The sequence below is a fragment of the Carassius auratus genome, unplaced genomic scaffold (genome assembly GCF_003368295.1).
Source record: "Carassius auratus strain Wakin unplaced genomic scaffold, ASM336829v1 scaf_tig00013688, whole genome shotgun sequence".
Lineage (NCBI taxonomy): Eukaryota > Metazoa > Chordata > Actinopteri > Cypriniformes > Cyprinidae > Carassius > Carassius auratus.
The window spans coordinates 1-14,191 of NW_020524428.1; the positions used below are offsets into that span (position 1 = coordinate 1).

General features: G+C 36.2%; 2 protein-coding genes across 2 annotated transcripts; both read left to right on the top strand.

Moving 5' to 3' along the window:
* Positions 1 to 2,275: 2,275 nt before the first annotated feature.
* On the top strand, positions 2,276 to 10,717 carry LOC113074106 (UV excision repair protein RAD23 homolog B-like; the record flags this gene model as incomplete). Its single annotated transcript, XM_026246833.1, has 9 exons — positions 2,276 to 2,363; positions 2,927 to 3,006; positions 4,841 to 5,157; positions 5,249 to 5,295; positions 5,383 to 5,510; positions 6,173 to 6,284; positions 7,475 to 7,632; positions 7,705 to 7,845; positions 8,919 to 10,717. Coding segments are annotated over 9 exons (1,185 nt in total), but the record flags the coding sequence as incomplete, so codon positions are not given.
* Positions 10,718 to 10,983: 266 nt separating this feature from the next.
* Positions 10,984 to 14,137, top strand: LOC113074098 (kelch-like protein 23). Its single transcript, XM_026246820.1, has 3 exons — positions 10,984 to 12,547; positions 12,869 to 13,277; positions 13,792 to 14,137. Exons 1-3 carry the CDS (start codon positions 11,596 to 11,598, stop codon positions 14,096 to 14,098), a joined length of 1,668 nt encoding a protein of 555 aa, XP_026102605.1. The 5' UTR covers positions 10,984 to 11,595; the 3' UTR covers positions 14,099 to 14,137.
* The last annotated feature ends 54 nt before the right edge of the window (positions 14,138 to 14,191 follow it).

Below are 14,191 nucleotides of genomic sequence, written 5' to 3' on the forward strand. Positions count from 1 at the left end.
CACACACACACACACACTTATACACACAAAAACACACACAAATGAAAGTATCATTGCAAAAGCTAATTTTGGGAAATGTGTGAAATAAAAGAAATTATTCATCAATGTAAGAAATAAAGTGCACAGCAATAAAAGCATGAGGCTGTAAGCCATCAAGGTTGCAAAATAGACACACTCACTCACACACACACACACACACACACACACACATAGGGAAATATGAGACTGGTGAAACTGTAACAGAGATATGTGAGAATATGTGAAATAAAATCAATGAATCAAATAAAGGGGGAGACATTGGATCCAAAATGCAAAAGTCACACACCATGTCTCTCTCTTGAACACACACACACACACAACACACACACACAAGCACGTGTGCACGCACGCACGCACACACGCACAAACAGAGTAAGGTCAAAGGATGGAATTCTTCCCTAGTAACCTCCAGGCCTATTCGAGCGACCCAGGCCCAGCGTGACACTTTTTTATTTTTCTATTTTCCATTTACATGTACTGTTTGAAAATGATTATACGTTTGCTGTTATTTTTGTTTTTTGTTCATAATTGCTGTTGGCAATTTTGAAGAGTTACTGTTCATTGAATTGCAAAAAATAATTTTAATGGAAATGTTTATAATAAAAGGTAAATAAAAATATGTTATGATTTAAATAATGTAATTTTTTTTTAAGTTAGAATTAAAACAATGGGTAACAAAATGCTTTCCATTTGTTCTCTTTCTAGTGCAATGTTCAGGTTTGACTGTATTATAAAGTAAAACTGGCACTTGAAATTACCATTTAAATCAACCAAACAAACAAAAAAAAAAAAAACTTGACAAAAATAGTCTTTGAGAATCTGTGATTATATATTAAAATCCACAACCTGAAATAAATAGGCAAATATGTGCAAAAATCACTAGAATTCACAAGCCTTTCTACAGAGAGCTGTACATTCTCTCTAGTGGTAAAAATGTGCTATTGCATGATAAAAATGCTTAATTTGTCCACCAGATGGCACCAATCTAATTTCAAAAATTGTTTTCTATAGGCCTTGGCTGTACTTTAAAATAAAATACAGCATTAATAAAAATAAAAATAAAAATACATATATATATAAATTTTCTATTATATTCAATGGGAAAAAATGGATCATAATTATTGCATAAAAATTCATTATTCATTATTATTATCATAAAATTCTCTCAAAACACAAAAAAGAAAAGAAAAATATTATTGAACAAAAATACATTTGATTGATTTTACTGAAAAAAAGTATACCTGAATCCCGGCCTCTGGGTCATTTTTGACCCGAAGGTCCTGAGTGTGACTCATAAATGAAGAACCCCAGAGGGTTAATTAATACTAGAAGGCTATAGTTAGTCACTAAGGCTTATTCATTACTTGTCACTATTCCATTATTGACTTGTATTGCGTTGTTGTTACTGGTTAAAAATTTATATTTTTTTGCCACTAAATTATGGGGCTTTGTTAACTATAACCTATACCAAGTTATTGCATGTACCTTTTCTAGTTTTACTATTTATTCAAACCAAATATGTATGTTATACCAGTAGTTACTAGTGTCTATCCCAGCTTTACTAATTTATAATCAATAAATACTAGTATTTATAAATGAAACATTGGTGTGTATGCCAACTGTGACTAGTAGAATTTATTTCCTCAGAGGGCTTTTTCTCCTCTTTTTTTTAAATAATGAAAAGTAAGAATGGGCACTTCGGTGTTTCAGTTAATCTTACTAATTAAAAATGCTACTGACAATTGGAATACACCGTGTATTTGCTAGTTATTATTATTATTTTTTCTATGAATGAATATTAAAACAGCTTGCCATGTTTCTTATTTTCCTAGAATGACAATGCATTACAGATATAGATTGTATTTATGTTAGGAACTATTATTATTTAAAACTTTTTAGTCAGATTCATGTGTCTTGGTTATTTAAATGGATAGTGTCTATAAATGTGTTAATTTGGAATGAGTATTTTAATTCATTTAGGATTTGTTAAAAGAAGTTTTGTTCAGATAATGCAGTATCATTCTGACTGTGTTTGTGCAAAGCAATAAGATGAAATAACTTCATAATTCAACATGTGCCCATATGAATCCATATGAATCTATTTCTCTTGAAGATAGTTTGGGAAGCACATGACCATTAGTTGCCTGCTTTCATAATCATACAGTTCATGCGTTTTATTTTGTCCTTGAAAAAGTGAAAACCTTGAGATGCTTCTGATTAAATTCTGTCCTTCTAAATTCAGGTAAAAGCTCTTAAAGAGAAGATAGAAGAAGAAAAGGGGCAAGATGCTTTTCCAGCTGTCGGTCAAAAACTAATCTATTCAGGTCTGTTTTTTCTGACATTTTTATTTATTTCTGTCATTGCAAAGCTTAGGTGTAAACATACCTATTAAGCTCACCAAAATCTACATTGAGACATTTTAGTGGACAAGATACCGGTTTCAGTACAAGTTATATTAAAATAACAAAATAATTATCTCTCACACGATTATATTACATTTTTGTTATCTTTAAGCTTACTCCTGTTCCCACTAAGCTCCCACTATTTTATTAAAACATTCTTGTTTATTTTAAACAACCGTTTTAAAGAATAGTTATATAATGTCACAAAAAAAATCACAAAAATCACATTGATATTATCTATGAAATTATACTTTTTCTTATTGATGCCACACTGAAGCTGTGTGATTTTCATAGTAGTGCACCAATAATATGAAGTCTTTAAATATTAATTAATAATCTGAGCTCCAAATGGTAGTGAACTTAATAGATACGTTTACCTATATAATTACTGTCAAATTAAACTTTTTGCATGCACCATATCCTTCTTTGGTTTTAAAAAGATGCTTTTTGATTTATAAAAGTTCGTTTTTCTCTGTAAAACACAGGCAAAATTTTGAATGACGATATACCTCTAAAAGAATACAAGATAGATGAGAAGAACTTTGTTGTGGTGATGGTTACAAAGGTAAGGCTGTTTCCTTTTCCACACGTTTCTCTTCATTGCCTTCTTCAGAAGATGATTTATGCAAGTTTCAGTCCCACTAATGGCCTTAAAAAATATTGTCCTTCCATAAATTTTCTTTCAAATTTTGGGATGTCACATTAAAACACGGGATGGGAATGCCAATATGTGCATAAAATCTTAAAATGCACATAAAACAATAACAGTATTTTTTTTTTTTTTTTTTTAGGTGGATAATTTTTTTTTATCTGATAAGAAAATGTTTGCATAAACTTCTTTGGAATCTGATTTAAGGGTGTATACACTTAAAACTTAAAACTTTTTAATGGTTTTGGACATTCATTTGGGGGCCTGAATATGCAAATTCACAGAATCATCTCTGTGTAAATTCCGAAAATGATAATTTATGAAAATGGTGACTTGCATTTGAATTACATGTTCAATGTATTTATAGGCATGCATATGTGTGCAGGTGTGTAGTGTTTTTTACTAAGTGACACTGCCAACTATTGGCATGGTATGCATAATACTGTGTATTATAAAACGAATAGTTCCAGTCCTTGATTCTGATTGGTTGAGCCACGTTCAAAGCTACACTACAAGTATACACCTTTGTTTACTTCTATGTGTTGCTCGGCAACCACTTTGTTGGAACCAACAACTGTTGCTGAGGAACTACATTGTTTGGTGGAAGAATACTGTTTAGAATACTTATATTTACATTTTATTACACTTTATTTGCTGCGTTTTATTCTGTAAACCTTATTATGTATATGGAATAAACTTTTTATAAAAGCAATAAGCCCCATGAAGCTGTGGTTTACAATGAATTTATAACCACTAACTAAGCTTCACTTCGTGCCTAACAACGGCCCTTAGCTGTTATAGATTCACTGTAAACCACGACTTCTTGGGTTATTTCATTTTAGAGGATCTACGTATGTAAACGAGGATCGTTTTGACAATGTTGTCATCTGTGCACAAAATTGTCAAAATCACAAAGGGAAAAACTTTTCAGTTTTTTGTACAATCGTTGTTGTGTAAACATAACCTTAATTAATAAATTCCACAATATGCAACAAAAAACTGATTTGGTATAATTACTTCCAAGAACAGTACTACAAGATTGCGTTCACAAACATCAGACATGCAAGAGAACATGACTGCGATTGTAATTGCGTTCAATCGGCACACAAGTTTATTTTGTAGGAAAAATAGCCAAAGTACTGTCGTCAGCCTTGGCAACTTCCATTTTTAATTATACTTCACGCCAGTTTCCCAGGAAGTGACGTTTTTGTTCTCTCAAACACATTTCTTTTATTCACATATGTTAGGGCTAGGAAAGTAAATCCATGCATCATGTTTCGTGGATCGATTCTGAGATAGATACTCAGAATCTGCTTCGTGATTCTCTCTCGAATCGTTTCTGAGGTTAGTTTTTAACAGCAGATGTTACTAGTTATTAACCACACACTCAAAAATGCTCATGAAGAAGAGCGCTTGTGCATTTGATTTAGCAATGTATGTGGTTAAATGTACTTACACTTCGGTTTAAATGATGCAAGATTCATGTAAATTAATGTTAATCTAAGCACGCAGGAAGCTGTTAAAAACTAAGCTCAGAACCAGCTTATTTACGATAATCTCGGAATCGATCCAGAATTACTTCTCTGTTCGCGATGCATCGATTCATTGTCAATCCTAAAAATTGTTTGTGTGTGTGCAAAATTTCAATATTTCAAATAGTTTTATTTGCAACTTTGGATCAAAAACAGAGTTAAAGTTCATTGGCAGGTTTCTATACTTCTCTGTGCAGTTTGTGTTTCTCTTTCTACAGCCAAAATCTGCAGCACCGCCACAAGCTCCTGCTCCCGCACCCACAGCCGCCGCTACAGTTAGCGCATCCATCACCGAAACCCCTGCACATCCACCCTCAACTCCTGCTCCCTCCGCAGTGCCTGTATCGACCCCTCCTCCCGCTCCTGTAGAATCAGCAGCGTCAGCGGATCCACCAGTGACACCCGTCACAGCGCCCCCTGCTGCTTCGGAGGATGCAGAAAAGCCTGAGCCTGTTAGCACCACTCCCACTCCGATTTCAGAAGAAGAGAACCAGGCAGCGCAAGAAGAGCAGGCCGTTGCCCAATCGGAGGCTAGGTATGGCCACGCGCACAAACAACACCGCGCCCAAAAAACAAAATTGCTTAACCAATAGAAAAACACTCAATTTGTTGTGTACTTTGTTCAGTGTTACAGATGAGTTGGGTCTTTTGGAAGCAGCTGCGTCCATATTAGGTACATTTGGTTTACAGTTTTTGTTGTAAACCAGGTAAAGGAGAGAAGAATTTGATGTTATCATCTGTCGTTTTGGCGTTTCTTTAGTTACAGGTCAAGCGTATGAGAATTTGGTGACGGAAATCATGTCGATGGGTTATGAGAGAGAACAGGTGATCGCCGCCTTGCGAGCCAGTTTCAACAATCCGGACAGAGCCGTGGAGTACCTGCTTATGGTGAGAGTTAGTAATGTAATTACTATAGTAAAGCTGCAGATGTTTTATTCCCAGAAAATACTGGGAGAACTAATGTAACTGGTCTTGCTCGAAGTCAGCATGAAGTGACATTTGCAACCCATTTTGCTTTGTTAATGTGACGCATATTTCTGAGTTATACAGGATCAGGGACTTTTATTGATATTTGCACATTGCAACTCTTTAATGTTTAATGTTTTTATTGGTAAAATAGCTTATTATGATTGCATCCATTTAATAACCAAACAATATGCAAAACATATGCAAAAGCTAATGTGTGTGTGTGTGTTTGCTTATTTTCTCTAATTGGTATAAATGACAACAATAGTAATTATAATGATATATATTTATACTAATACTAAAATTTATATATATATATATATATATATATATATATATATATATATATATATATATAAGCAGAAATAAAATTGTTTATTTATAATTATTAATTAAATCTAAATTGATTGTAATTACAATTTTAATTAACAGAAATGTATAACTTTTTTTTTTATATAAAATATATTGCACCAATTAATTGCTTTCCTAATTAATGTGTATTAATAAAGAAGAAAGGACCTGGAATAGTACCTGGTTTAAACCACACAATTGATCAGTCACAATTGTTAATGTCCGATGCTCAGGGTATTCCCACAGAATCCGAGCAGCCTCCACAGGAAGTAGTGCAACCCCCCCCAGTGTCGAACCCCACCCCTCCAGCACCACAGCGACCTCAGCCACCACCCGCCACCACCGGTGAGTGACCATGTGTCCACGACGTGTGGAAATAGACGCCCATTTGCCCTGCAGCTGCCACATTCTTGCTAATTCGTTGAAACATTATTTCGGCAGCACAGCTGATGGAGGATTCTTGAATATTTAAGCTAAGGGGTGCCATTGTCATTCTGTACATTAGGCCAGTGAGAAAGCAATATCTCTATAAAGCATGCCCCAAATTAGCATTAATGAGTGAATTTGAACGTTGGACTTGAAGGTGATGCGTGTAAATTTATTAACGTTTTTGGAACTTAACTTTCATATTATGTTTGATTTTTAAATGGTTCGAAACACAGGTTAAACTGTTTATTACTTCTTGAAATTTGGTGGGTTTTCTCATCTTGTGTTATGAATGTGTGTGCAAAGTATCAACACATAGATGTGTTTTGGAAAGGCTGTACACATTTTGGTTGTGTTGGGGTCCAATTGACCCTCATTGGTTTCCGTGCAATTCACCAAAAATAAAAAACAGCAGAGTTTGGGTGAAAAACAGAAAACCTTTTATTGTAGCTTGTCAAAGACTAAAATATAGATACATGTAAACTTTTTATATTTATTAATTGGTGGCTAAAACAAAAGGGAAGTGTGAGAAACCCATTTTACCCTCAGAAGGTTTGAGAAACAGACTGAAAAAAAACATGAAAAAAAAAAACAGAAGAAAAATGACAAAACACAACCAAATTATTAAAACTAAAATTTAATGTACTTATTATTAAAAGTAATTTATTATTACTTTTTGTGTTTTTTTCAAGTGTTGAGTTTTGACGAATTTCCTGGAAACATATATATACACACGGTAGTTTATCAATGATGTTAAAATAACACTGCCAAAGTTATTATTAATATAAACAAAAATTAACTGGTATTCAAATTGTTTAAAAATATATATTAATTAGGACTATTTAAATTAATATTTTAACAAATATTAAAGTGTTATCATTAATACTATATGCATAATTAATATAATTATTATGTTGATATTTGGCAAATTTTCGTGAGGATCAACATCAACAGCATAAACAAAAAGTCAACACTTCGAAAACGTTGGCATTATTTTGACTTTCTCATTTGGAGGCACAGAAAATGGTTTTCTTTTCTCTCTCCCACGATGTCGGTGTAGCACTGTCCCGGGCCAGACTCCTCTACAGCTCTTTCTGTTCTGTGTACAGGTGTGGAGTCGGGAGCACCACAGACCTCGGCAAACCCTCTGGAGTTCCTCAGGACCCAGCCTCAGTTCCAGCAGATGCGTCAGATCATCCAGCAGAACCCTGCGCTCCTGCCGGCACTCCTGCAGCAGCTGGGACGGGACAACCCTCAGCTCCTGCAGGTGGGTGGAGCCCAGCAGTGGGCCGCTTCGGTCGGACGTGCGGCGCTGAACGTGCCTTATTATTCTGTGCAGCAAATCACGCAGCATCAGGAGCGGTTCGTGCAGATGTTGAACGAGCCACAAGCAGGCGAGGCCGGAGCCGCTGAAGCTCCCAGCGCACCACAGACCAACTACATCCAGGTCACGCCGCAGGAGAAGGAGGCCATCGAGAGGGTACGCTAGTAATGCTGTTTCTAATGTAAAATTTAGTTGTACTAGTTTTGGTCAGGCTAGAGTCACAGAAATTACAAAAAAAAATATTGAATAATTTTTTTTTCAGTTAATGTTAACCAAATTTTTAAAGCTCCAAATGTGTTAAAGTAAAATAAAATACTAATAAACTTATCTACTTTTATTTAGTTAGCATGAAATGACATTTACAATCAATTTTATTTTACAATTTGACATAATTCAAAGTAAACAGTATAATATATATAATATATATATACACTGTTACTTTGAATTATGTCAATTGTATATATATATATATATATATATATATATATATATATATATATATATATATATATATATATATACTTATTCAGTTGTTAATACAAACATTTTTAACAAAAACATTAAGATTATTGAGAAAAATATTTAAATAAATATTATTATATTATTAGTTTCTAAACTAAAATATGTATAATTAAGTTATTTTTTGTTGCATTGTAATGGTTTTGTAATTTATGCAAAGTTAGCATAAATTAATCAGATCTCCATATGGACCAGTATCTGTAAATGTTAAACCGCAAAGGTTGGTTGAAATATGAATCCTGCATTTTTTGCGCATCTCTTGCAGCATTTATTTAAAGAAATATATCATACAATATTTCTTCCATGTTTGAATTTTAATAGCAAATCCCCTTTATTTACCAAAATATAAAATGTGTTTAAATTTCATTAATTAAAAGACAAATTAAATTTGGGTGAAACTTGTTTAATGTTTTTCATAAATATATTTCTTATTTACAATTGTGTTTAACGTTTTTCTGTAAGTATAAAGAATGACATTGGTTTTATTTTTAGTGCTAAAAAGTGTTTTTTTTTCTTTTTAATTAGCATATTTTTGTGTTTTGCTTTGGTACCGAAATTGGTACCGAGAACCATGGATTTTCTCTGGTATCGGTACCGCATACTGAAATTTTGGTACCGTGACAACACTAGCTTAATTGATTTACGATAATTAAACAGTCATTCCACACAAAGTGTTTTAACATTTTATAAAATTGTGTTTTGTCTTCTAGTTAAAAGCTCTGGGTTTTCCAGAGGGACTCGTCATCCAAGCCTACTTCGCCTGCGAGAAAAACGAGAACCTCGCCGCGAACTTCCTGCTCCAGCAGAACTTTGATGATGAGTGAACGTTAACCGTTTAGACGCGATGACACTCGGAGGACGGCGATGGAGAGAATGCAAGCGCTAGGCCACATGTTGCGCATGTGTGTGTGAATGTGTATTACAGCGAATAGGACGTCGACTGGTCTTCCATGATGATTTTCATGGAGTTTAAACCGAAGCCATGATGTGATTTTTTTTTTCAATATATATAAATACATATAAATGGCCGATCCTCCTCGACGAGGTTTCTGTCTGGTTTCTGCTGCTATCTCTGCTGTGTGCGTCGAGTGAAGTTTTATCACAGTTAAAAACCTGCCAAAAAACTCTCAAGGTCATCATTCATTTCTCGCCATTGTTTATCAGTATTAATAATGAGACGTCAAGATGGATGCCAAATTTAATTTGTCGCCACTGAAAACAAGCCTTTGATGGATTGACGTACGTATTTTGAATACGTCGTACCATTTTTGTTGCTGAAAAGATTTTGGGAGACACAGTTGAGTCAAATTAAATATGGCATCTACTTATACCATGTTACATAATTTTTAGTGTTTACTTTTCTTTCCATGCAAGCATCTACTGTGTAAAATACAACGTTTATGCAGTGGACTTCACCAAACTACTACTTTATAACTCATCTGTTCCCTTAAGCTAAACCATTAATATTATCAATAAACCAAATGTTGGGTATGTTGGTATCTTTAAACCTATTTTTAAAATAAGAACGATCAGTAAAGTCTACAATTATGAGTTATTGGTACAAAACAGCATTGACAGTTAGCTGCCTAACTAGAATTTATTTCCAAGTTTATTTCTGTTATGAAATACGGTAATTTCAACCCAAGATTTAAATTCTGTCATCATTTACTCACCCTCCATGTCTTTCTTCTGTTCAACACAAAAGGAGAAATTTTGAAAAATGTTAGTAACCAAACAGTTAATGGTAGCAAGTAACTTCCATAGTATGGGGGGAAAAATACTATTAAAGTCAATGGCTTTAACATCAACTGTTTGGATATCAACTTTCTTAATTTTCGTTTTTTGGTGAATTATCACTTTTAACTTTAAAGTTCCCACTAGAAACCATTTCAGTATGCAGTAGAAGCCGAATGAGCATTGGTTTTGAATGGAGCCCGAAATGCTGCAACAATCGTAGGTATTTAATGTGGTGAAGCAACGGAATGCATTTGAGTGTCTCATCGGGAATTGAAAACATCATTAAAATATGCATTGTAATTTGAATATTTGTACATATTCTAGTGAAGGAGAAAACCGTGTTGTCTTGGTCTCTGTTGCACACTTAAGACAGTGCCAAACATAATTAGAAACTGGAAATAGATGAGTGGGCTGCAATGCGTAAAGTGGATGCAGAATGCATATATTTTTTTATAGGTGATGTGTCCTGCTCCTATAGTTTTGAGTTAAAAATGCTTTTATCGAGGACATTGAAAAATCTATAGGGGTTCTGACAGGTACAGGCAAAACTAAGCGCCCTGTTTACACTAGTTGATGCAGTTTTGGATTTTCATTTCAGCATTTTATATTGTTTCTATCGTCTTGGGGGATTTGATGTGTGGAGAAAGTAAACATGGAGGAGTTTGGTCTTAAATGCATCAGCACAAAAGTGTTTGCCGAGTGGTTTATGAATGTATTGTTTCAGTGGTGTGTGAAATAAATTGCTTTTAAAAAGCTTAATTGAAATCTTCAATAATGGATCTGGTTTCATTCATTAGTAGTACTCACTCCATAATCAGACAGCCCATATGCTTCTACAATCCAAAATTAAGAGATTCCTATATATTTTTCACAGTATTTACATTGTTCTTGAATTGTGATTACCACAAAAACCATGATAACCCAATTTAAAAAATGTTGTGTAGTAAGTAAGTGTAAGTTCACATCTTCTGCTCATTCCTAAAATATAAACAAGACCAATACTTCTGGTATTTTAATGAACAAATGGAAGTGAATGGAAATATTTACATTTGTAGATTCAACAACAATAATAACAACTGATTCAATCTAAAGATGTGGAGTTGTGGTTAAAAGAAATTATTATATACAGAATTTAATAGTAACCATTATTTACATATAGTGTTTGCAAATCTGAGCAAGATCAAATAACAATGCAAGTTAATAAAATAAAATAAAAACACTGAAATACACAGTGGATTATTGTTATTATTAAGTATTGTATATCTTAAGCTATATAGATATATGCCACAAAAAAGCTCATTAGCATTTCTAAAAATAATATATTCTTTACATGGGTGAAGATGTTCAGCTGTCCAACTTGTGGTATTGACTTGTTATATCTTAGGTATATACACATTACAAGCCTTGATGTTTCGATAGATGCCAGCATTTAAGTATATAACTCAACTATCCTGGGTAGAAATATTTACCAAACCCTTTTGTGTGCTTTTTGAAATTGGGTCTCTCTAGAACTTTAACTGGGATATTTTTAGCTATTTGCTCACCGACCCCATTCCCATGGAGAGTGAGTGACAGGCTAGAGCAAGGATATAATTGTCACATGACACGCTTCAGCAGAGAAGTGAGTGTTGGGAGGGGGAGTGCACAATCATGGCTTGTGCAAAGCAAGACATAGTTACCTATGACCAGAGCTCAAGAGCTGAGAAAAACGTAGCTGAGGAGGATCAGGATACTATCAATGTCGCTCCTGACACAGTACTCCAGGTGGAGGGGGAGATGTTCTTTGTGAACCGCGAGTATTTGGCCCAGCTGAGTCCCTACTTCCGAGCCTTGTTTTTTGGCGGTGGTCGTGAGAGCACTAAGAAGCACATTGAGATTAAAGGAGTTGGACTGCGGCAGTTTCAGGCTCTAATGGAGTTCACAAAGAACTTGAAGCTGAAATTAGACTGCAAGAATGTCCTTGAAATTCTGGAGGCTGCTGACTTCCTCCAGTTGGACAGGGCTCGGTTACTCTGCTGCAAGTTCTTGGAAAGGCAATTGCATCTTAGTAACTGCTTGGGAATGATGGCCTATGCTTGGCAGCTTGGCTGTCTGGACCTCTACGCGGCAGCAAGGGATGTCGTCTTGACCCACCTACCTGCCTTAGCCTCCGAGCAAGACTTTATGTTCCTTCCGAAGGAAAGCATTGCTGACCTCCTTGCTAGTGACAACTTAAGCATTCCCAAAGAAGACCTAGCTCTTGATGTGGCCCTTCGCTGGGCAACATTTGACCCAAGTCGGGAAGAGGACTTCATGGAACTGGTGGGTCTGGTCAGACCAGAGTGCTTAAGTCTTCCCTACATTACTGATCTTCTGTCCAAGATAAACAGTTCAGACCCACGTGCCAAGCTCATTTGTAGACTGAACGATAACTTGCCCAGCAGTTGGACTATGGGCAGGTCCATGCCTAGAGCCCGCTCAAGAGAAACTCTGTTTGTTCTTGGGGGACCGCATGAGCAAGAAACACAGTTGCTGTATCAGTTTCACCCCTACAGTGGAAGATGGCAATCCCATCCTTCGTTGCAAAAGAAGTGTCTCACACAGTACTCTGTGGCTGCACTAGGTAACGACCTCAGCTGATCCTAAATATTTTAACCCAACCACAAGTTGTTAGCATAATAACCAACCTGGATCATGCTGGATCAGGTGTTGCATGCCCTTTCCAAAATTAAACTTTTAAGTCAGGAGTGCCGAATCCTGTTTCTGGAGATCTACTTTCAGTTCTCCAATATTTTCAGAAAATCTAAATGAGCTAGTTCAGGTGTGTTTGGTAAGGACTGAAGCTGAACCTTGCATCAAAGTAGATCTCAAGAATCAGAATTGGGCATTTTGCTTTTGTTGTCTTACTGTCCACACCATCTAAAATATTATTTCTTGCTCTAAGGGGAAAACATAGTAGTGACTGGAGGCTACTTCCGGGACGTGTTATGGTATAGTGTGGACTGGGTGAGCATTTATGAGCATGGCGACAAGCGATGGGTGGACGGCCCGGCGATGAAGAAGTCCAGGCACAGCCACTGCTCAGCATCTCTGGAGTTCCAGGTGTATGTGTTTGGCGGTAGTATGGATGGGGGACCTGTGGCCGACGTAGAAAGGCTGGTTTTGGGAGCCAAGGAATGGGACACCGTAAGCCCCATGGTGCGGGCTGTGGAAAGGGCGGCCACTGTCACTTTGGGGACTAGTATTTATGTGGCCTGTGGTCTAGATGAGAATGGTGATGTTTACAGTGGGATTCAGAGGTACAAGCCAGAGGTTGATCAATGGGACGTGGTATCCTATTCTCCGTTTCCACGGTGAGTAAACTCAGTTGTGTCCAACTTGTTAGAAATGGTCCTCATGGGAGAACACAAGATCCTGGGGGCATGGTTGGATCCAAATCCAACTCCTCCCACCTTATGTATACCTAAACCTACCTGCCTCCACCTTCTGATCCCTAAACCCACCCATCTCCTCTCCTAAACCTACAAATCTCCACCCCCTAGATTCGGATCCAACCACGCCCCCTAAATCTAGTGTTCTGCATTGAGGGGATACTGACTTGTAATGAGCCAGGCTTGATCAACTCTGGCCCTCAAGGTTCACTGCCCTGCAGATTTTAGCTCCCACCTCAATCAAATACATAAAGTCTAAGCAAAGATTGTAGACAGGTGTGATTGGCTCTTGAGTTTAGCTCCAACCCTAATTAGAGTTGCCCATCTTTACAAGGCAATTCTCTCCACAGATGCCACCACAAATAGTCTTTTTTTTTTGCACACTTTGGGAAACCCAAGTAAGATCTTGTCGGATACACGTGTACTTCTTTTACAGTTATGACCTTCTTGCAACTGAGCTCAATGGTGCCCTCTATCTGCTGGGAGGACAGGCTCTACGTTTAGACATCGACACAGACGAGTGGACCGTTCTTCACGAGGACTGTCTGGACAACAAATTCTTCACAGGCTGTGCCACTGTGAACGGGCAGATTTACATACTGAGTGAGAGGAAGATAAACAAAACATACCCAAACATGATTTTACTAGACCCTTACACTGACACTTGCTTGGAAATTAATGATAAAATACCCTGTCCTGTCCCCATAAGAGGTTGTGTCACAATGCATGTCAGTCTTTTTTAAAGCCATAATGCCAAAACTATTCTTTCAAAGTAGTAAACCAATGCAAAAACATTTTGTTGAGCAAAGTTGAGTATAATCATATTCTAAAACACT